At 40.3% G+C, this 24,880-nt stretch overlaps 2 protein-coding genes across 6 annotated transcripts in view; one reads left to right on the top strand and one right to left on the bottom strand.

The window, feature by feature from the left end:
* The window catches only part of Culd (CUB and LDLa domain), a 223,478-nt gene extending 211,632 nt beyond the window's left edge, over positions 1-11,846 (top strand). The window contains exons 11-12 of the mRNA XM_050194991.3: positions 2,812-3,063; positions 9,780-11,846. Coding sequence (XP_050050948.1) covers positions 2,812-3,063; positions 9,780-10,969 — 1,442 coding nt within the window. The 3' untranslated portion in view covers positions 10,970-11,846. The remainder of the gene's footprint in view (positions 1-2,811; positions 3,064-9,779) is intronic.
* A 1,798-nt stretch (positions 11,847-13,644) lies between these two features.
* The window catches only part of LOC126547123 (pyruvate dehydrogenase phosphatase regulatory subunit, mitochondrial), a 138,516-nt gene continuing 127,280 nt past the window's right edge, over positions 13,645-24,880 (bottom strand). For 4 of the 5 annotated variants that reach the window (XM_055062676.2, XM_050194992.3, XM_055062675.2 and 1 more), the window contains 3 exons: positions 22,969-23,148; positions 18,807-19,001; positions 13,645-16,092 (listed from right to left, as the gene is read on the bottom strand). In XM_055062676.2, the coding sequence (XP_054918651.1) occupies positions 15,901-16,092; positions 18,807-19,001; positions 22,969-23,148 (567 nt within the window). In that variant the 3' untranslated portion in view covers positions 13,645-15,900. The other variant, XM_055062678.2, reaches the window with a different exon arrangement.

The following is a 24,880-nucleotide window of genomic DNA, read 5'->3' as shown; positions in this document are numbered from 1 at the left end:
TGCTGGGCAAAAAAAAATTAAATTATGGGGTTTAACGTGCCAAAACCACTTTCTGATTATGAGGCACGCCGTAGTGGAGGACTCCGGAAATTTCGACCACCTGGGGTTCTTTAACGCGCACCTAAATCTAAGTACACAGGTGTTTTCGCATTTCGTCGCCATCGAAATGCGGCCGCCGTGGCCGGGATTCGATCCCGCGACCTCGTGCTCAGCAGTCCAACACCATAGCCACTGAGCAACCACGGTGGGTAAAATGCTGGGCAAGATGCTCAAAAGATTTATCTCCAATATGAATACTTGGTGCCCTCAATAATTGTACTTTGGTACAGACAGTGGAAGTTTACATCACACAAAACATACAGTAAAGCACAGTTCTGATTGCCTTATACTCCCAACAATGTTTTTCTTTCTTTCTTTTTGCTTTATAATGCTCCAAGAACTTGCTATTTGCAAACCATCAATTAATGCTTAACAAAATTATTGTTCAACGATGAAAGGCTCAGTGGGTGCCTCCATCATGAAGACCCATCGGCAAGACAGGACTGTGGCAGACACCTGCAGGTTTAACTGAGAAAAGAAAGCTGAAAGAAGCAGATGCACACACAGCTGCTACAATCAAAAAGGCAGGCGTCTATTGTGCCATGAAAATGTCTATGAGCATCCTTTACTGTGAGCACCCTTTACTCATTGATCATTTCAAAGCAGTCTAGGTAATAGGAATTTCCTTCACAAATGACATTATGTGCACTGAAGGATATAATGACGGAAGATATAATTTACTGAAAATAAACTTCACACATAAATGAGGTTTGTTTGTCCCATAATCTCCTTTGGACTGCTTTTGACCCTTCTTAAACATAGTGAAATACCATTCAGTATTTGATTTGATATTTGAAGCCACTGTATTCGAAATGTTCATATGAGGTGGGTTCAAAATAAACCGAACTTTTGCTATAACATCTTTATTGCTTATTGTACAATAATTTAAGCACTGTCCCCCTCAAAACTATTCCCCTCTACTGGCCATACACTGTTTTAATCGTTTCTTTCATTTTTGGAAAGCCTCCTGGAATGCACTTTCTTGGATGGCATGCAGGTCTCTTGTCGCATTGTTCTGAATCTCCGCTATGGTTTGGGAACGACGTCCTTTCAACATGGTTTTCAGTCTGGGAAACAGGAAGTCTGTTGGGGATGGATCCAGAGAAAATGGTGGATGGGGCACAAAGGGAGTGTGATGTTTTGCTAGACAGCTGCAGACAAGAAGTGACTCGTGAGCTGGTGCATTGTCGTGATGCAATATCCATATATGGCTTTCCCACGATTCACGCCTATGTGCACAGCAGCCCTCAAACGCACTAGTATTCCCTGGTAGACTTCCTTCTTTACCATCTGACCACGTGGTACAATTTCCCGATGGTCTTTGCAGTCAAAGAACACAACCAACATCACCTTGATCTTTGACTGACTCACGCATGCTTTTTTTTCGATGAGGAGAAGCTTTAACCACCCACTGCAACTGCACCTTCAGTTCAATATCATAGCCATAAACCCACGTCTCCTCATCTGTTCTTAAGGAAGCTTTCATTCTCATTAGCTGTGGCAAGCAGTTCCTGGCTGATTTCAACACAGGTCTGTTTCTGATCGTCAGGCAACAAACGTGGTACGAATTTTGCACTGATACAACACATCTCAAGTTTGTCACTCAAAATTTGGTGGCATGATCCTACGCTGATGCCCACTTCGTCAGCAGCTTCTTGAACACTTAACTTGGCTTAAGCGACGATTTCCACAAATCACAGCACAAACTCTCTCGATATGGTCATCATCTGTTGATGTGGAAGGTCGTACAGGCTTGGGATCGTCACCGACCGACATTCTGCGGTGTTCAAAATGTTTAAACCACTCAAAGTAGTGTGTGCGACACGTACAGTTCACCGCGTATGCTTGGCTAAACAATTGAAATGTCTCTGTGAAAGTTTGTGACAAGATTTCACACACACACACACACACACACACACACACACACACACACACACACACACACATTGTTCTTCAAGCTCTTTCATTGTCACTTTGACACTAATCGGTCAAACAGCTTGTGCAGATGCTCACTTCAGTGGCTGTAGCTTGCCAACGAACGGTCAGGGCAAAATGCAGCAAATGGCAGTTTGTTGTCTAAACCTGCCGCTATGTGTGCTCAGTAGCCACAGCATGCTCCCTCTGTCGGTTGGCGTGGTATTTCAAAAGTTCAGTTTCTTTTTGAACACACCTTGTATTTGATTCAATTAGAAAATTTTACTATTTCAATATTTCTTGTGACTGTATACCATTCTCTGCTCTACAAATTATGTTGCCTTCTTTACCACACACCTTTTTTTTGTACTGCTGTCATCAAAATTGACATCAGCAGACTTTGCCACCTTTCGTTTTCTCCTGCACACTTAGCAATAGCTTTCTGGTGAAAATGACTCTACATGCTACTTAGGCTCATCTTACAAAACGCATCAATGTTTGCTTTTTTTTATTTTCTGCATTTGTAAAACAAGGTCACTAAAAGCACAACATGAGTGTTCAGAGAAGTTGGCTGTAGGCAATATATGCATTACAGAATAAACCATCATGTTGCCAGTAAGCGTTCATGTTGTCATGTTTTCATATTTAAACATTGTGCTCTGTAATGTAGGCTGTCATTAGAAACTACAACAGAATGTACTCTATCTACATGACCCTAAAAAACTTGTTGCTAGATCTTTAAGCATGCAACTGAGGTTTTACAACACAACTTATTTTTGTGTATGTTTCCAAAAACAGCAGTGCCTGGTTCAGGAGGCCACCTGACGCCCAGGGACAGCAACTGGTGGCGCAGTCTGACGCCGAACTACTACTTCCCTAAGCAAGAAAGCTCGGCAGCTGCTGGAACCAACACTCTCATCTTAATCACCAGCCTCGCAGGACTGGGCATGTTTGTTCTCACCACCGTTATGATCCTGGTCAAGCTACACAAACAGCGTAGGCTTGAAGTGGTGGGCAGGGATGCCCTACGAACCATCAGCGCAGACGTTGGTACGTTTCCCCTTACAACTTTGCCATCAGTCACACCATGTGCAGCGATGGTGAAACGACTTTTCATGGTGCAGCTACCACTTCACCTATAATGTGTTGTGCATAGGTACAATGTCTCCTGAATGCAGCACAAAATGCACTGCCATTCCATGCACACTTGCCACACAGTACACAAGGAAGGCTGTTCAGGAATATAATTAGGTGTAACATCAATGTGTTTCATCACAACTTTAATGATGGATATTATAGGTATTTCAAAACCTAGGTGTCGAACTGTGAACTTAATCACCTATTTTTGCTGAACTAGAATTGAACTTGAATCAAGATGTGTGCCGCAAGATTTCTGGGAGAGGTCTTCATCCTGCAGTGAACATGAAATAGATTGCTGCTTCTGCTGGTGATGAAAATGAAACCATGCTTGGAATGTATACCATAGTCTGATGTCACAGTAACAGACTGTAAACCTCCATGTTGGATGATTCTATAGACAGCTTCCTGTTAATGTAGTCATATATGGTCTAACTCTAGCAGATGACTTAGTCATAATTAAGGACAAGATCTGAAGATACAGTAACAGCTAGTGTAATTGTACTACAAGGATTTCTATCTAATATTTTCGCACCATGCCAAATGGGCCAAGATGTCACATGATCCTGCCAAGACTGTCACTCAAGACGGCAACACTGTCCTCCCTGGTGGAGGAGTTTGATGCCAATAATGTTTTACAAAACTGAGTAGCCTTGAAGTCAAATTAGTTCCATACAGTAATCAAAATGTTGATTACAGAGTTAGATTGTGGATTATTATGTCACTTATGGAGTTGCTTGATAGCTATAATTTGCTATAGCAAATTTTTGTCTTCCTGTTTATATAACCAAGCTGAAAATGCAGAATCGATGTGCTTGTGACAGGCAAAAAAAAGTGTTCAAAATTATAGGCTCCATGCATAAGTGCTAATATATATAATGGAGAGAGAAACCAGGATAAGTGTCTGGACCTTTTTAGCAAATGAACGTTATTGTTTTGTGCACATGTACATACATTTTACTTCTTTTTATTGAAACATTATAAACTGTAATGAACCCGTATGAAACAGTTCGAACAGTCATTTTCTTCGTTCTGGAGCTGAACTTAAACAGAATCAAAAGGTTTGAACCATAATGTAAGCTGAACAAATAAGAGTTTTGGTTTGACACTCAGCTCAGAAGTGGTGCTAGTATCAAGATTCAAAAGTGCTTTGAACCAACAGCTTCAATTATGCAACTTCAACAGAGCTGTTATATAATTATTAATTGAAGTAATTACTAACATCTTAATTATCAACTGCAGGTGAAATTGTGATTTTGCTCTGAAAGATATGCCTCTTGAAGTAATCCAGCCAAGCAGAAGCATTTCATTAAACACCACATGTGATTATTAATAATTTTGTTATATCTAAAAACTAAACAGGAGGTTCAATTTTACTATATGTTACACCACACCTACCATTACATGCAAAGCCAAGAAGTTTCATTTTTCGCATTAGCACACTAGTTTGTTGCAAAAGTGTAAGGTCCTTCACTGGCATGTTCCATCTCCTGTATTTTACAGCTACTACTGTCACCTTTGGCAAGAAGATTAAATCCCAGTTTCACTGCAGGCAAGTGTTTGCAAGCACAATGCCAATACAAAGGAGCTGCTATGTTTCAGTGACCTTCACACTTTTGCAACACACTGCACATAGCGTTTAAAAGTATTCAGTGCCCATTTTCATTAATGATAATGATAACTGGATGGAATTTATGCACAATACAGTATTTATTATATTTTAGGATAGGATTTTAGTTCTTCAATATCGTATCTGGTTATTTTTCTGTGCTGAAATTAACCATCTCAGGATAATTCGAACCTGACCAGTCAGCACACACACGCATGACCCCTGTGGTGAGCCCCATAGTGACCTCATTAGTGGCAGCGTCTGTCTCGACGTAGCTTAGAGGACAGTGAACGCATTGAACATATGTCTTTGCTCGTCGAAAATGCCCATTTTCGGCGAGCCCTAGGAAGATTTTCAAGCAATAACTGTAACTCACAATGTCTAACTATGGTATTTGCCATATTCTAACACGTGCCTTTCATCTTTTAGAAGGAAAATTGAGCCGGAAATTGCCTGCGCGGTGCAGTTAGACGAAAAACAAAAAGCACCTTTGCAATGTTTGTATGCTTTGCAGCATACCACAACCATATTGCGGCGAAGCTAACTTTAAATAACCGTGTGGCGAAGCTGACTTTAAAAAACCGACCGCCACAGTGCAACAATATTTCTTGCTGAAGAATTGGGTGCGCGTAAGATTTCTACATTGTTTAGGCGCTTTAATGTCATTTCTGCGTTAATGTTCTACTTTGGACACATAGAAAGTGAGCGCGCGTTTGGTTCGGGGACGTGTTCAAATCAGGCAACAACTGCCAAATGAATCAGCGGTGTTTGGGAATTTTTTATTAATCTAGTTTAATTCGACTCACCGGATAATTCGATAAATTTCGACGGTCCCGTCAGGGTCAGATTAACGGACGTCGACTGTACAAGAATATTTGTGCACAAATAGAAAAGACAGTGCAAGATTGAAAAAAGAGACAAACAAAGTTGAATGTCTTGAAACAATCAATTTGCATAAAATTTGGACAGAATGCAAACCAGTCTTTCCGGAAGAAGTGTAAAACTTCAACATTCTGCTGCTGCAGTTGGGCTTTCTTTGCTGTGCTGCAATGACAAGATTAAGCTTCAGCTGTTTGTGTTCCAGAGATTCTTCTGAGTCTTTTTTGGTCTCTCTCTGGTTGCTCAGAGCAATCAATGCCTCAGTTCAAAGGATGCTCAGCTCCTGTAGCACCCCCTCAAAGCCTTTGTGGCCTTTGTTCAACCACAGTATGGCTATAGAAGTGGCCTTCTCCACGTCAGTGCATGAAGCAACCAAATGTTGCTGTTGAGAGACTCAATAGCAATTTGGAGTTTGCCCTGAATACAGCAAAACAACAGCTTTCTGCTTGTCAGCATCTCATATGTAGGACACATAGCTTTCGCCAGAGCACTTGTGAAAAGTGGAGAATGAACTGGTGCCAACTCAGTGAGGGCTAGTGCTCACTTGTTGTTACACTAGGAAATGTCGCCATCTGAGTTAAACTTGTGGTTGTGAGCTTCATCAGCGGAGCATAAATTGAAAAAAAATGAAGCCCCTATGGAAACCACCCTTCATTAGAATAAATTTTTTTTTGCAGTATTCCGATTGAAAATATGCCTGGATTTTTTATGCATGACAATGGAATGTTGACATGAAAGTTAGCAATCAAAATATTAAAAAATGATTTCTTAAAAGAAAATGCTGGTATTTGACCTGCATCTCCTTTTCAGAAAGATTTCCCTGCATGAATCAAGGTTTTGTGCCGTTACTCTATGGTTTCTATAACATACCCTGGGATCCTACATGGAAAGGTTATAAATCAAGGCTATAAGAGCTCACAGAAAACATTTATCTTACTTCATTAACATCGATCCATTGTACTAAATAGTGCATTCCTAACATTTTTATAATGCAATATTCAAGCATAAAATGGAATTACTTATGCAGCAACTTCAAAAAAGAATTTTCTGCAGACTTATCATTTGCAAAATCTTGCTTTGCATAATGATCAATGACTGATGAAACGGAGAAGCAAATTTACATATTGCGAGATTGTCTGTGGAGTATAAGCAACACCTCCATATGGCCTTCATGGATTGCAAAAAGGTGTTGAATTTACTACAGACACAAACCTCAGCATAACAAACACAACTATAATGCATTATCGGATACAATGAAGTAATAAGAAAATTTCCAGAATTTTTCCTTCTGCTATCAGCTTGTAAGCTTATAACAAATATCGGATATAACGAAGGTATTTTCATGTTGGATGTGACTTCATTTATAACGAGTTTCAACTGTACAAGCCGTGAAGAAGGAATTGTTCAAGTAGTCAAGAAGTAAAGGAAGGATATGTGAGCATCTTAGAAGACATTTACAGGAATTCCAAAGCTACCATAATTCTTCGAAAAATAATTATTGAGAAGGGCATCAGGCAAGCAGACACAATCTCTCCAATGCTACTTACTGCATGCATGGAAGGGGTATTCAAAACGTTACACTGAAAAAGAACTGGCACAAAAATTATTGGAGAGTACTTCGACAACCTGTAGTTTACAGATGACATCCCATTCAGCTATGCTGGAGATGGCTTACAAAAAATTATTAAAAACCACAAATGGCAAAGTGTAAGTTGATAATTAAGCCTTCTGAGTCAAAGTCTAAGTCTGAGAATTAACATAACAGCCTGGAAAGGTGACAAGAGCTTGTGATTAGTAGTTGGCTGTTTGAAACTTTGCTCAACTGCTCAGCAGTCACAGAGAACCCAGGTTATGAAAAGAAATTTAAAAAAAATTAAATTGTGGGGTTTTATGTGCCAAAACCACGATCTGATTATAAGGCACACCATAGTAGGGGGCTCCAGATAAATTTTTACCACCTGGGGTTCTTTAATGTGCACCTAAATCTAAGTACCACGAGTGTTTTTGCATTTCGCCCCCATCGAAATGCGGCCACCATGGCTGGGATTTGATCCCGTGCTTAGCGGCACAACACCAAAGCCACTAAGCAACCATAGCGGATAAAAAAACAAAGAAATTTCCAGATGAATAAAAATGGTTTGGAGTGTATATGGCAAGAACTTCCAAATCATGATCAGCAGCTTACCATTATTACCCTTGAGAAAAAAAAAGTTCAGCAGCAGATTACACTCCTGTAACACGTGAAGCCTGCAGCATACTTGGCAGCGCATTAACTTATGCAATCTGAGGGGTCAGACTGCTTGCAAGACATAGCAGTGCGAATTGCACGTGTGGCCCTTTAGGTCAACCTCAATGATACTTGCGAGCACTTAATGCACTGCGTAAAGGTGCAGTTTGCTTGTCGTCAGTAAGTGTTATGAATGTGTAACACAACCCAAACACAATTAAAGACACATATGATTGTTGTACCTCATGAATGTTTATTTGTGCAAGTCCATTTTTAGTGTTGTCTGGCGGTAAGCGAGCCTCTAACCACATGGGGCTGTGCGATCCTCTAACATTGGGGCTGTGCGGTGGCTTCTCGACGTTCAGAGACATAATCATTGCTTTATGGCCTGTAAAGTAGCAGGAGATGTACTGCAACTCTTTAATGGCATCGTGGTTGTGGAGCACCAAGTCTATGCACATTCCCCTGTTTGTAGTGACACTCCTGCATTTGTTGTATGCGCGATTCTGATGAATATATGCACTGCATGCTTCACTTTGCCAAGTGCCTATAGCCTCTGCATTACAAGAGGGATGAGCCTTGCATCTTTCGCTTGCTTAGGGGGGTATGAGCCATTGATGATGATGATAGTTTTTGTACCATTGGAGGGGACGACATGTTTTTTGGGTATGAGCCATAGTTTTTGTACCATTGGACTGGATGATGCACTTTCTTGGGTATGAGCCATTGCAAAGAGCCACTTAAGGCTCTCGCCTTAAAAGTACGTAATCGGTGCGTTCTATTATTGCTAAATTATGGGGCTGATAATACAACAAAGTTGAAAAAAAAATAAGGACAGCGCAATAAACAATGGAATGAAAAATAGTAGGTGTAACATTAACAGACAGGAAAAGAGCAGTATGCACTAGAGAGCAAATGCAGGTAACACATTCTAGCCAAGATTAAAAGAGGAAAAAATGGAGTTGGACTCGTCATGCAATGCATCTAGCAAATAACCAGTAACAGGACTGGTGCCAAGCAAAGAGAAATGCTGTTGAGGGTGGCAGAGCACCAGGTAGAGTAACGAGATGAGGAAATTTGATGGTGTATTGTGGAGTTAGCTTACGCAAGACAGGGGTAACTGTAGTTCACTGAGAGAGGCCTTTATCCTGCTGTGGACATAAGCTGCTGCTGCTGCTGCTGATGATGATGTTCCTGCAGATGTTGAACCACAAAGCTAGAATGGTTACAATGTCTTTTTTTTTTTTGCTAATTCTGCTCTTAAGTACATTTTCCCGCATTCTTGTCTTCGGTATTACACGATTTGCTATCTTTCTTTTTTTGCTACAACTAGGTTATTATTAGACGAGGCTGAAAGCACAGTAAACTAAAAGTTCAACACAGCTGTTCATAAAATTTGACTGTGCCTACATTAGGCATCTGCTGGTTTTCTGGGTTAACTTCACATAATTGCGGTGACGATGCAACATATGTGGCCATGCCCTCTTCCCATCTGTGTACAAGGTGTCAGTTTCACAGCATATGTTTTGTAACTTGTGCTGCTTGGCCTCTATGTAAACACTTGCTACATGGGGTGCATGTACCTTGATATGAAATGGCAGTTTAGGCACCTTAGTGCTTATGTGTGTTTGTTGTTCTCTTTGTTTGTCATCATCCTAGCACCACAATACAATACGCACCAATTCCATTGCAATTGCAAAGAAATTAAATAATTATGTCCAATTATGTGTAAGTATGACTATAGCTAGTAGTATAGTAACTCTATAATAAAATTGCATCATTAGACGTATCATATGCTATGTTTTCTGTTCAATTCCCAACTTGAACAAGGCATGGACAAAGCCATTTAGGAGACCTGTGGAGTGCTGTACAGTGGGGAAGATAAAACTGACATCCAGCATTTGTTATTTGCAGACAGTGACACAGGGTCTATCGGTCATGGAAGGCACCCTTTTGGCCTCAATGAGCCTCCACTTTACGACCCACCGCCATCCTATGAAGATGTGATCAAGTTCTACATGCCACCACCCCCAGCTTACAATGCAATTGTCCAAGTTCGTTCTGCAGCTACCATCAGCTCAAACCCTAACCCTAGCCACCACAGTGCAAGCGCGAGTGCCCCCTCTCATCGCCTGGGAGGAGGTGTCGAGAATGCAGCCTATATACCGGATGAGCTGCAGAGCTCCTCTCGACAGGGAAGCAGCTCCTCAAGTGACCGGCGACGGTCATCCTCTTCCTCCAAGGCAACTCACCTGCTCAGAGTTATCCTGCCCCCCGTGACCGTGTTTGAACGTGGTCCCCAGCGTAGACACAAGTCAACATCTGTCGATCCTAAGCAACTGGGCTTGCGTTGCGAGCCTTCTAGTCGTGGCCAGTCATCCCGGCATCGGCACGGATCAGTCCCAGCAGGACACAGCAGTGGCAGCAGCAGTGGAAGCAGCAGCCTGCTTGCAAGTGGTGGCCTCATGCACACACTTCTTGATCGACGTGCACCTACGACCAGTGCTGAGTCACATGGCAGTCTCTCTAGTCCAGCAAGGGACCAGGCGTGTCCCAAGTCTCCATCTCAGGCACAATGCCAGTGTGCAGGGGCATGCTCCTGTGCAACTCCTTCAAGGACAAAAGCACGCTACCTGCTGCACTCAACTGGCAAGTATCGACACCTCAGTCGTGGCAATGGCAATACGCCAGCCACAATCCTGGAGCCAGCTGTACGGTCGCCTGAGAAATCAGCAGCAAAAATAGACCCTGCACATTACAGCAGTGGCAGAGCTGCATCCGAATCCACCACAAAGGCTTGGGTTAATCCACCACTTGAATCACTGAAGACAAACCAGCCACAAAGTCCAAGACGTCCCACTTTCAGCAATTCAGCTTCTAAACAACCAAGCACTGATTTACAAGCAACTGAAATGACCGTCTCAAAGGACACACAGCCACTTCTAAGGAGAACTTCATCACTGCCAGAGTTGGCAGCAGTGTTGCCAGCACGTTTAAGAGTGATGCCTCTCGAGGCAATGTCAGCAGTTGGGCAGAACTCTGCTACACAATGTGAAGGAGTGGACTCGCCAAAGATGATGATCATAGAGTCAACCCCACAGTAAGTGTGCACTGTAACATAAAGCTAAAAAAAAGTGTTCCTATGTTAAAACATAGTGTACGAGTGCATGTGTACCATCCCGAAGTTTTTCTGCTTCTGTGTGAATGTTAACTTCACCTGGCTAGCGATGGAAATACAGCCAAGGCCCTTACAGCAAGAACACTATATTATGACTTGCTGGTGTCATAACTGATGTCGCCCCATAGAACAGATATGAATGTCTGTGTGTTTTAGTTTAGGTGTATGTACTGCCAACAAGAAAAGTATTATGGTGTGACACCCCTCTTGAAATATGTTTAGGATACCGTGTTGAACAATTACTTCAGTGTAATCCTGTCATACCCATAAGTACTCTCTAATGTGTGAAATTTGGATCTCCTAGTATTCAAAACTACTGGCATAATCATAAAAAGCTCTGTAAAATAACATTTTTGGAATTTATGAGAGGGATGCATATATATCTGCACAGCCAGCTCCCTTCCCTCTCTGGTCATTGTAAAGAGTTTAGTTGTGCATAGAAAGTTTTAGTTTAGAAAGTTTTAGCTGTAAACAGTGGCATCTTGAGCCTATACAGTGGACAGCGTATTGAAGCCATCTTCTCTTTTCTTGTCCTATAGTATTATGTTACTGTAAAAGTAGGTAATCTATCACAAAGAAAACACTTAATTAAATAATGAGCTGCCCTAAACCAATCAAAATTTAAAAAGAATGACCTAAAATATTTTTAAAGATGCCACAATTGTTTTTTTCTGTGTAATGCGTACTACAAGACAATTTGCGGCTACACAGCACTTCACAAGGACTTACTTCTTGGTGGTTTACTGCTGTGCAAAGATTGAAAGATGCGCCAATAAACTAATAAACGATATTACATGTGAGTATCCCAGTGTCATTTATTTATGGATAACTCCTGATTCAAAGACAGCAGCACAAGAAGCTTTTTTTTTTTTTTTTTTTTTTACACACTGGCTTACAGTTGCAACTAGGTCACCCCAGTACACAACTGCTTGATGTGACAATTACTTGGAAATCTTTTGTGGAGCTGCAACTGTTACCTTGGTGAGCTAAACATGAACAGCTTCCTGGGAAGATCTCTGTGAGTTTCAATGCATGTCTACAGGTCTCTGCAACACATGGCTGCAAATTAGACTGTTCATTAAAGAAAATACAACATGGAATAAGAGACCACAAGACACAAGCCTACAAAATTTCACAAATATATGCTTGTACATACAGAAAAAAAAAATTGCTCGGTGTGCCAAATCGTAGCTGTGACCTTTCTCTTTTGCATGCAGGCCTATTCTATTCTGCTAATGTGTAACCAAAGGCACTTTGCTTGTCACTGTCATAAATTCTCAAATGTAGCAGTGAGTAAACATTAAGTTTTACAGAGAGACAGAGAAATTATCAGTCACTGAGGGTCACACAACTGTTCATAAGGATAATGCTCTATTCTACGGTTGCATGTTTGGATGATATGCTCAGTTTCTGACAGGTAGGGAAGGTTCTGTAAATGAAAAGGTGTGCACAGCTATCACTTAGGTATCGTGAAGACAACATTATGAACGTTTATGAACATCAACTGACCATGTAGTGATACACTATCACCAGAACTTCACACACAGCTCTACCCAAATCTTTGTCCCATCATCGCTTCGTCAGGCAAGGCACACCTTCCATGCCCACGCACATCACTGGCCTCAATAACAGCAACAGATATAGGTAAGTAGCCTATGTGACATGCAAAAGCTACTGCTCGCCATGCGGACTGCTGGACCAGGTTTGCTCCAAGTCGTAGCTTTGGCTGCTGCTTCCCTTCGAGTATGTTGTAACGCACTCAGCACTTGTTACTTAATGAAAGAATAAACCAGCATATAGTTCTTTATGTTGGCACTCTGTGTTAGGATTAATCACTTTGCAATCCCACAACTGCGTGGGTGATAATGGGAGAATCACACCACGGTTTATGATAACTGGCTGATAAGCATGTTAGAATAAGAAAAAAAATTTTTTTCTGGCTCCTGCTGAATTCCTATTCTTCAATACAAAAGTTGCCTTGAAAAAAAAGTTGTCGATAATGTTGAGAATGTCATAGAAGCCATGTCTACTGTGTTTAACACTGTCCCAATAAATGTGGTGAACCACTGGAGTGATAAAATTATGTGACTTATAAAAAAGGAGGAGAACCACCCTGATTATAACTACTACAAAATTCCACCATAGCTTATTCTGCTTTCCTCATACTAGCTATAGCCCCAACACTTATTGCCAAATCATACCGTTGTGTCAAAATTTGTCTTCTATCAGAAATTCACTGCACAGTACAAGTGTGTCAACTTTTGTTGAGAGCACCAATTCAAAGACCACATTCTTTATTTTCATAGTTTGTTCAGTGCCCATTAAAGCAAAAGAAGCTACGCCTTAAATTTAAGAACTAGTATAGCCCTAGAGAAAAATTTCAATTGGAAAAGCAACTGAAAAACAATGATCTAAGGGTTATTGACACAAATTTGCTACTAAAGCAATAGAGTCATGCTCTTTTATGACCCTCGTTATTACGAATTGTGTACAACTCTTGCGGGAACCAAACTTTTCTGACATATTTATACCTCAAATATGGAAACTCACAGTTCAGGCAATGGACAGAGTGAAAACGAGAAATCCCCACAGAAGCCCATGTATTTTTGTCGCATTAGTATAGATGTTGTTCTTTATTAAATAAAATCTAATTACATTTTATTAAAACTTGCTATTATGAACAATTCCCTTTACAGACAGTTTGGGCAGGGAACCAAAGTGTTCATATTAATGAGACATGAGTTTAGGTGTATTAGGCCAATAAATGTCCTAGATAAATACATGTGGTACTTAAATAGGCCCCACACAAACTAGTGTAATGGGCAAGTCTTTTACACAATGATAAATGTAAGACTACTTTATTGACACAGTGCAAAGCAAGAACAGTTATATCAAGGGCATGGCACAATAGTCAAAGGAAATTCAATCAAGCTTGCACACAACAACATGTCCAAAAATGCAGCAGAAATGTTCTTCATGGCTGCTCATGAGTTCTTTGTTATACCGTCTGTCCTAACTAAATGTAGCCAATAACTAAAAGGTAACAGATGGCATTATGTGATCAGCGTCCACTGCGTTCTGATAACTGTTCTGACCAGTTATGAATATTTTTCTCATTTTGCAATAGTAATTAAGTTTATCAAACATTTCATCAACTTACCCTATCAATAAGTCATCAATGCAAACATCGTGGAGGATCTAAAGAAATTACTGATAACAGTGTTTAAAGCAACCTAGGTCTTTTGTGGTCCTTTGTTCCAATAAAAAAAGAAAGCTTGCAAACATTTTTCGTGTATCACCTGACAGTGCATTTGTGCAAGCAATGACAGCGGTCTCAAGTGTACATCTCATCATCTAGTACACTGTGCATCTTATGTGCATTCAAAGTCAGGGCTTCACCTTTGATAAGGATTGAAGATGCGTGCCAAAAACTACTGACGGGTTTGGGGAAAGAGTGCGGCCGCTCGTTCCCAGTGAGATAAGCTAGGCCTGTAATTGACAGGTTTACTAGAAGAGAAACTTGGGCGAGTTGGTGGTAATTCATGTTTTTGGAAATAAACAGCATAAAACAGACACGGACAAAAGAAAAGAAGAACATGACACTGGCGCCAGTGTCACGTTCTTCTTTTCGTTTGTCCGTGTCTGTTTTGTGCTGTTAATTTCCAATGACAGGGTTGCATTCAAGAGCACTGCAATTCCCTGGTACACATACACGTTGTCCCATAGTATTTTGTTAATTTCGCAGGCTTGCTCTATTGAAAAAAAGAAAAAGAAGCTTGCAAGACCTCAATTACTTTATCCCCTTAACTGCCGATGACGATTTAACTCGTCCTGGGTTGCACTAATTTGTAATTTTGACACATAAACAATACACAGTCATTTGCAATTTTTTTTTTCAACAAAAGCATTAAAGGCACTATAAGCACTCCCGGTATGATAATTTTTAAAAAATAAATGGCAAAATAAATGCATGTTTCAAGAAAATGTGCACTTCTCATACATTTTTTCAAATTTCTCAAGGCAGTTAAGGGGCTAAATGTTGTTATTGGCAATTTCTCAATATACTCCACTACTTTTGTATTGATGCCTAATCAAATAAGTTAATTTAAGGTTAGCTAATTAAACTTAAGAAATATTCATCTAAAATTTAAAAGAAATACCAACGACTAGACCGAACAGCCCCCAAAGGCATACATGATCACCGTTTGCATAAAGCCATACATTACTTTTTAATCCTTGGTGACATTTAGTTGGGACAGTCGGTAATAGCTACATTAATAGTGAAATACTGCTCATTGACTGCAACACATAGTTTACATTTTCAAAAACTGCTTTTTGTTAAAATGGCAGTCGGAACCAATACATGTTTCATAAGTAGCTAGATGGATGTTAACAATTCAGATCGATTTTAAATCCACCACAGTTTCCCTACTTTAAGATCTTACTACAGCAATAGTCAGATACACAGGCAATGCTTTTGGTTTGATGCACAGTTGAGTCACATCCAGATCTTACTCCCAGTTTTTTTTTTTTTACTTTCTTGCAAAAGATCACAACAAAGCAGTTCTAAGAGAATCAAAAACACTATATGAATAATTACCAACATCTTGGTGCCAACAAGAAGACCTTAAGAAAAGCTTAGAAACAACAGCCTAATAAATTACGCAATTTAAGTCACTGAAATGCTGTGTATATAAGCTGCTCAGAATATATAAACTCAGCAACAAATATTTTGAAGAGACCAGCAAAGGCTCTCTGTACATAGTGTTGTTACTTTTGTCGAAGCCACTCTCTAGGTATTAATTAAATACAAATGCCAGTGCTGCCTGGCATGCTTGGCCACTCCAAGTAAGGTCTTCATCTTGTTGCCAGATAAAGTCTATCAGGGGTGGTCACCTGATAAGCCAATGATGGTGAATGAATGTTGGCTCGAGCTGCAAACTTGTGGCCAGCAATGTCAACATAAAACTCATTCTTCAAGATGAAGTCATTTGTCAGCACTTGTGGCACACCATTCGCATCCTTGTTCTCCACAAAGCCCAGGCAAACCTGCAAGGCCATCAGCAGGTCGCAAAATGTGTACGCCACAGAATTCCAAAGGTACATCTGCTCATCAATTTTTCAAAGCACAGAAACCACAAGAAAACTCGATTTTCTAGCAATTTGGGGGCACAAATCCTCAATTTCAGAGTTGCATAATGCAGGTCACCTATACAAAAGCCCAGTGTATCTGCACCCTTCCCAGGTGCTTGCTTAGCATGGAGGAAAAAAAAAGTTAGGAGGGAGCATCACACAATGCGACTGAAGCTAAGAGTGTAGTCGTCCCAACACGTGGTGAAAATGTCAGAGCATCGAGGACACGTTGGAGCACGTGGTAGGTTTTAGTACTCCCGGTTCATTTTTTCCTATACCCAATTCACATGGAGGAAGGAAAATGTTCCTCCGTGTCGGCAAATCTCGATTCTTGCTCTGTGATCTTGACGCAAGAGGTCATGTGTTGGGCCAACACTGAGCAAGGGACTGGCGTCATGGAGCGTTCACTTGCCAAGGCTGGCTGCATGACATAATGCTGTCTCCCAACTTTTTCCTTCCTCCATGCTGCTTATGCTGCAAGAAAATTCAGCTTTCTTGTGGCTTCCATGTTCAGAAAACTTGGAGCAGCCAGCTGCAAGTAGTGCTGTTGTATCATCAAACATGTTGGCAAATTCACACAACAAAACTTTGTTCAAACATGCCAGGGCTAGGTGATACAGTCGACGTCCATCAATTCACTGCTAGTTAACTCAACAACTGGAACCCCAACTGGAAAATGGAGCCCATGTGAACCAAAGACAATGAGTTTAAGTGGCCTTTCTTAACAGGAAATATTGTACTCATTTTGACCACTCCCAAGTCATCGAGAGAACATATATGATTATTTCAGATTGAGCTGGGCCTAGAAGTACAGTGCAAGCTGGGTGAACACTGGCAGGAGTTTTTCAAGTATAAACACAGTGATGAGCTACACTGCCTACTGCCCAAACAAAAGTGCCAACTGCCATCATATCATACTTCAAATAAATAAAAGTTTGTGTTGCCACAAATTTGACAGTAATTGTTTAGTACAAATATCACGTAAATCAAACTGATCTCATATATCCTGACAAGGTTGAATTAATATTATACCACTGTCACACACACTATTAAGGACCACTGAAACCTAAGAGACCAAGACCATTGAAATCTGTGAGCCTCATTCCACAATCTCGAACAAAAAAGCCAATGAGGCTCATGGATCTCAATGGCCTTTGAAAATGCACTTGTGACAGGAATATAGGTCAAGTACATTGCAATTAATTAACCGCAAGTGATTATTATTTGCAGATTTCACTCTTCCCAAAAGTGTCACACGAGAGAGTGTGACAAGCTTGAAGCTGTTTTCTCCAATCATAAATGCAGCCAAAATGTAGTCAAGTGATGCCACTTGCCTCTTTGCAGTGCAAGTGCAATGAATGAAGGTTGCCCCAAGGAGAATGAGGGCAGTTGAACAACAGGAGTGATGGGAGTTGGATGCAAGGAAAGTGGGTGGCATGTGTGGCACAGTGAGCTTTGCCTATTTATGACAAGTGGGCACTCATTTGAGGTGAACAGGCCAATTGTCTCCACAAACTTTGTCCAGCAGTTACTCCAACACGCTGACAGATCCACTATTGCATCAGAGGTATGGCAAGCTTTCGTGATGGCACCATTACTACCCAAGGACCTGACAGCCAGAAAAAAAATTTGACGCTAAATTTCACAAAGGCAGCTAGCACACCAAGCCTCAAAAGGTCATTAATAGACACAAAAGTAGGGCACAAACTTTAACCCAGCTTTTTTTTAAGCTACACAGTTGCTGCCACATTCCTCCTTTTTCCCCCAACAAGCTCTATACCTAGCACATAAAACAGCCTTTGCACTAAAATGGTACTGGTTAAACAATGTCACACAAAATAAAACTTTTAACAGGACTTTCCTTAGGTGTGTGTAAAAATTTAGTGACTGACCACGGTATAGTTCTGAGTGAGTGAAGCATACGTCTATGTAAATATACATTTGCATGAACATAGCTGCCTTAAAGACAGGCTCCCCACCCAATTTTCTGGATTACAGATATAAGCTACTTGTACGTAAACCGACTCTCCTCCCTACAACTAGTAATAAGGATCCGCAGGTTGAGTTATAGAAATATAGAAACGGTAAATATAGTCAAACATAAGGTTTTCTAGACCAAACCGCATTTCATTATGCAAATCTACAGCCTCAAGACTCAATCACCTAAACACTAGTACAAATCAGCCACTGTGTAGAGGGCTTCTTAAAAGTCAGTAGCACAGTGGTAGTCAGAAAAGTTCAATAATTATTAGCTGTCACACGTTTCCTGTTGCCCTGAGCCCTGCCAGCACACAACAATAAGCACAATTTTCATAGCAATGCAATGAATCAGCCTGACACACCTGATCATACAACCCAATGAAATAGACCTATAAGCAACAATTCGCAGTGTTTACAACAAAAGTTTAAAGCTTCCAAAAGTAAAGTACAATATTTATGAAGCCAACTGCTGCCAATAAAACTATGTAACAGATTGCAAAAATGATATTGAAGTGCATGCAACTAATAAAACCAGGTTAGATTGCTGCATGCAGTATGTCATGTTCTTTCATACTGTTTTTGGTCCTTGCAGGATATAATACCACAGAGAAAATTAACATTCCATTGGAAATGCGATAAATAACTGTTACCTGTCCACCAAGTGTAAATCCATAACAAGTAGTGGATGTCATGCCAATGCAGCGGTCCTCAAACAAGATGGGCTCTCCACCCCAAGGCCATGGATCATAGTCAGGGTCGTGATCCTTAAGCAGCAGCTGCACATACCGTCGCGTCACACCTGCTTCTTTCTGCTTCAATAGAGCTTCCTTACCAAGGAAGTCTTTCTATTTAAAACAAAAAAAAAACAAAAAAAAAAGTTGTACTGTCACAAAAGCTCAAACGATGAGAGGATTCCAATACACCATCATTTTCCCTCAATATCACTCCAAAGCTAAAAACAGGCCTCCCTGATTTGCAGTAAAGCTATCACTGTGTGCTGACAGAAAGTGTTCTGGTACTTCGAAAGCCTGTGCACCCTTATGCCATTTATCCAACACAAATTTGAACAGAGTAAGTGAAAAGGACTTAATGTATGAACATTTTAAAACAAAACTGGTTACTGAGATTACAGAACCGATGTAAATATCTGTTTTAGTGTGATGTGAAGCTAAGTAAAGTGACAAGGAGTGAGTGCCTTTCAGTAAGGACTTTCAACAAGAATTGTTAATTTATATTCATTAACAGGGGAGCTTCACTCTTCACTTACTGCACAGTGTAAGCCATAGAATCTTGTCAAACAACACCTCAAGGAGCAAGGTACATTTGTTCGATCTATCATAAGTTTAGTTTACTGACAGAATGCCTTGAAGAGGTTACAAGATACTCATTTGAATGGCAAACAAATATAACTGATATATTCGACAGTGCACAACGTAGAAATAAATAAATTATATTATAGGGCTAAATATCACAAACTGCACAGTGTGCTACGAGGAACGCCATAGTGGAAGGCTCTGGATTATTTTTGACACTTTAGGTTATTTAATGTGCACCTATAGCACAGTAGAGTGCATAGCCGAACATTTTTCTATTCTGCCCCATTGGAATGTGGCCACCATGGCTGGGGATCAAACCCACAGTCCTACCTCAAAAACTCGTCAACACTGTAAGCCAGGCTTTTGTGTATCATCCATCATTACATGTGTCATTTCAGTGAGGCAGCTGCTCTTGAAATTAATAATAACCTTGAAGGGCATTTTTTTTTTCTTTTGTGTGCATGTGTGAAAACAGCTTCTGCTGTGACAGAAGCTAAGCCTAGACAGACTCAACTAAAACAAAGGAAAGGAGATGCAAAAATTTGTCTAGGATACAACTGATAAATGAAAACACTCATGTGCACCATGAAGGCACCAACACTGTCCTTTTTGTTTAATTTTCAACACACTTTATGGTCCCAGTTATCCATTCGTTGAAGAATTTGGTTCTGATTAATGAAAGTTTCCATGCATTAATGAAATACAAAATCCAAGAAACTGCAAATGTGTTTCTCCCTACCCCCTGCTTCAAACGGGAAGAGTAAAAATTTTTACAGAACAATGCAGTGGATATATCTTTAATTGGCAACACATTACTAGCAGCCAAAGACACCAGTAACCATGTGATAATAACGTATCAACAACTTATTAACTTTCTACTTAATTACTTACTGCAATTCAAGAACTGAAGCAGGTCAGTGCTACAGGCACGTGCACTAAGCAGGAATCCTGCAACTAACATGCTACAGCTACCAAATCCTGCAACCAACAAATATGTCCTCAAACTTCTGTCAAGAAATACATTGGGGTTACACTAAGCTTTTGTCTCGCATTGTGCAAGGCTATATGATTAATAAAAATTGGGCCCCTCAGTTAACCCCCTTTCTTATTTTTACATAATGCGGGTCTCGAATCCAGCAACATTGATGCCTTCAGGTAGCATGTGCGGGTTTATTGACCAGTTGCCTTCACCCAGAAAGATCACATACTCATGATGCCTGCGGCAGAAAGGATGTTCCACATCTACCACCAAGGTTTATGAGTGGTGGTGCTGGCTAACACTCCCATGGTTAGTTCTAGTAGTGCTAATGCATAAATACCCAAGAAAGTGGATGGGGAAACCGCACCGCTGTAGCTCAATTGGTTAGAACAGTGCATGCATAATGCAAAGACGTGGGATCGTTCCCCACCTGCAGCAAGTGGTTTTTTCATTCACTTTCATTGCCACTCATTTATCATTTCTTTAATTCAATTAGTAAGTACAAGTAATTTTCTTTATGTTGTCCTTCGTGTCTGTTTGTTGGCTTCTCATGACACGATTAATAAAGAACAGGCCCCTCGGTTAACCCCCTTTCTTCTTGTGCAAGAAAGACTTTTCAGGAAAATATTAACTGGAATGTCAATGCATTTCTGCACAAGTCTGGGCAGGAATATCTCACAAGTGGCGCTAGTCTCAGGATTCTTACTAATTGGACAAGCACTGAGTGCTGATTTGCTTGGAATTTATATTTGCAACATCCACCCTAAATGTGGCTGTTTGCATTAAGCATTTATTAAAAGCTTAATGAGCAAATTCTGGCTCATTAATTAGAAATCAGCAATTATCATACATATAATGATGCCCTCCATCACTAGCAGTCCCCCAAAACAAGACATTATCTTAAAAATTTTGGCCTTTTCCATTTGGATCACATGGTATTAGTGGTGATGTGGGTAAGCAGCTGTTGCATTTAAGCAAAGTCAGTTCATATAGCAAAATTTTACTCCAGTCTCATCAAGTGCATCCTATAAAAAGCAACAAAACAACACATTCTTCAGAAGCTCAACAATGTTTCACACAAGTTGTATACGTATGCAATCACCTGAGTGGCTATGTAAACAACATGCAAAATGCAAGAAAGTTTGTTATTTAGCTACCTCTGCTGTGAAAAAATCTAAAGGTGGAAATAAAGTTAACAGAAGGTTGGGTGGATCAATAATTTCTAGCTGCTAAGGCAGCTACAATAAAAGCTGCTTTGTCAGAGAGTGCAAAGGAATCAAAAGGCCTCATTCAAAATTAAATCTCCTTTAAGTACCTGGATGCACATCAGGTGTTTGTCCTTTAAGACAGGACAAACCATTACCAACACAGACAAATGTGAATTCCCTATCAACCTACAAATTGTTTTACATATGCCAAAGTGTGCTTCCCAAGTGCAGGAATAAAACTGTCACCATAGCACTAAAAAATGAACCACTGAGTGGCATTATCATTCAGCATGACAGTGCTGCAACACACAACTGTGTTGCTGGTCATGCTCTAAACAATAGCACACCCACATAACCATTTCAATAGCAAAAAAATCTGAAAACAAGGTTTGTGCAAATACCAATTTCTTGGTTTGAAGCAAAGTTGAAGCAAAGCAAAGCGAATAGTAATTAGTGTCAAATAATTTTAAAGCGAATAGTTTGAATACTTGTGGGCATGGTGTTGTCGTCGAATTTGCATTAAAACATTGACATAAGGATCAGATGTTGACAAATCTAACAGAAAGTTGGTTCCTTACTTGCCAAAAAGGCAAGTCAAATCTCAGTCTAAACCTCTGGAGTCAGCTTATTCTCAAAGTGACATTTTTCAGATATTTTCCTGTAAAAGTGCAAGTTTAATATTTATTACAACTCCAACTATACAGCAGCACAGAAAATTTGCTTATAAGCTCTTGTTCACTGTTGTGCTTCAGTCTACTTAGAATTTTGCGGTTGAAGCCGCAGGAGCATTTCGTGCTTGCCCATTGTGCGTCACCGCAATGCTGTGAAGAGCGACCTCGACTGCATGACGCCGGCAGTGTTGCACAAATTCAGCTAGATACTTTCCATCTAAACGTGAGTTAAACCCATTTTGTTCTGCAAACGCACAGGCGAACTTGGTGGGCACGCTCATCACTTTTGCGGTCTTCAGTCTAGCTCGCGTGCATGATCTGTGGCTTGATCACCAATGAGCGGCAAACTTCCTGCGACAGTTCGCCATTCATCGCCGCACCTGCCTTGGCTGTTAGGCCTAACAGTGCTGTTTCGCCTACTAAAAACCAATTACAATGAGTAAAAATGCAATTGGTACAACCTCATGTGCATTAACTGCTATCATTTGTGACCAACCATGTTTACAACCAAGTTTTAGTTGTTTCATACCTGAAATGTATTCTTTGTTTTTCTTTTTCTTTTTGAAGCTATTAAGGTGTGAAACAGGCACAATATAACAACACTAATAACTCCTAAATTGGGATCATAAATTTCATACATTAAACTTGACTCTGAAGGCCCGTCCGCACTCAAATGGTGTCGTTGTGCAGTCCAGGTCCTTTCCCCAGAAGGCAAAAAACTTCTCAATTCGAAGTGTCCGCATGGCAAAGTAACCAGCATGCTGAATGCCATACTTCTGACCCACTTCAAGGATTCTATCATATACATGAAGAGCATACTGAAAAGAAAAATAACATGAGGAAATAACAAAAACTTGACTAATGTGACAAATTTTAGAAACTCGACAAGCTCCTTAACATCACAAAATATTAACATGTCAAATTATTATGCCAGTTAACTAAAAAATTTGAACTTAGAACTAAAAAAATTACAGACATTTAGTATTTTTAATTTAAGTGTTCTCAGGCACAGTTAAAGTCCAATTGCAATGAAATTTCACTTTGGTTAAATTTGTTACATATGAGTGGTATATGCTACTGAACTAATCTTGGCAAAGCCACAGAGCTGGTAATCGTATAGATATTTTTTTTTAGCCGCCTTTAAACAACACTTAAGCAGACAATGTGTGAACCTGGTGGTGTGGTTATGATATAAGTCTCGGCACACTGCATCCTAGATTTTTCAGTGCACCGCGAATGTCGGGCACTCGAGCTGACTTGTGTTGCTACGTCTGGAGAACCACAAAAACCAATCAAAACATTCGGTAGTCTGAGCATCTGAAACGAGGAGAGGGTTCGTCACAGCACCTCGCAGCGGCCGTTATATCTACGTGATGCAGCAGCTTAGTCTCTGAGGTTGTACGGATGAGCCATTGCAATGTCAGAGGTCACACCAAGGAGCCATGCATTAGGTTATGCGTCAGTTCCAGAGAGCAGCAACTACGGTGTTTTCTTCAGTTTCAGTATCAAAAATGACAATTTTTTTGAGCTTATTGTGCCGCTCGTGCTTGTATTTCTAATGTCAAATTTTGCACAAAGGCTCTACGGTATCTAGATAATCTTAGACAAGGCTTTTTAAATGGTCCAAAGTTTTGTTGCAGTTGGCATTTAAGTAAATGCTTTTCATTTTTCAAGCTAATGAGCCAGACACGCTCATTTAATTTAGGCAGCACCTGCCAGAAAAGCACTGCTTTACTATAATCCTGAAAGGAGTAATATGCTCGAAAACAAAACAGAAAAATAACTAAAAACAAATGACCAAAGCAGCAAATGTACGGCAAAAGTTGCATATGGTAAAATACCAGTAGACACAGCACCAGTCAATACAAACACAATGATTATATGAGTTCAGTAGTACAAGATCAATGCACTGTCTCATCTAATAAAGTACACCAACTTAAAATTCTGTCAAATTTTTCTACTGCAATTACCAACTGAACTACTGGCTCAGTAATCATGACACAGAACCTCATTTGCACAAGCATGAGACAAGTAAAATACGTGCTCTTTTACTGTGACTTGTCTAAATTTCAGTTTAGAAGAATGGCAAGAGCACCCTAACATTGCGGGTCCCCATGATAAACACAGTTGGCATGCCGTGCACACACGTAGCAGTGCACAGCTGTCTACAATAGATGGTGTGGCCAGAGAGTGCGATGGCACAAACCACAGAGCGCCATGAAATGAACTTCATGACAATGCCTGCTCTAGGCAAAGGTGCAGTGAGGAAAAAAATGGAAGAAGCCAGAGGAGTGCACATGAAACCCATTGCCACATGGGACTCACTGGATTAAACTGGCGATTGGCTGAAGCTTCATTTCCTAAAGACCTTGTCTGCTCCTACAACCAAGTCTACTCTATTGCAGATAAAAACAATTTACCTGTCTTACAACATGTTTGTATCTGAATAACAGTTTATGAGCAGAAATAAGGGAGCAATTTTAATTTGTATATTGTGTTATTTTTGCTGTTTCTGTATTTGTTTCATGGGATTCTCCAAGCAACAGCTTA

This window comes from Dermacentor andersoni, chromosome 1 (genome assembly GCF_023375885.2).
Source record: "Dermacentor andersoni chromosome 1, qqDerAnde1_hic_scaffold, whole genome shotgun sequence".
NCBI lineage: Eukaryota > Metazoa > Arthropoda > Arachnida > Ixodida > Ixodidae > Dermacentor > Dermacentor andersoni.
The sequence above is the reverse complement of the archived record's forward strand: the minus strand, read 5'-3'. Positions and strand labels throughout refer to the sequence as shown.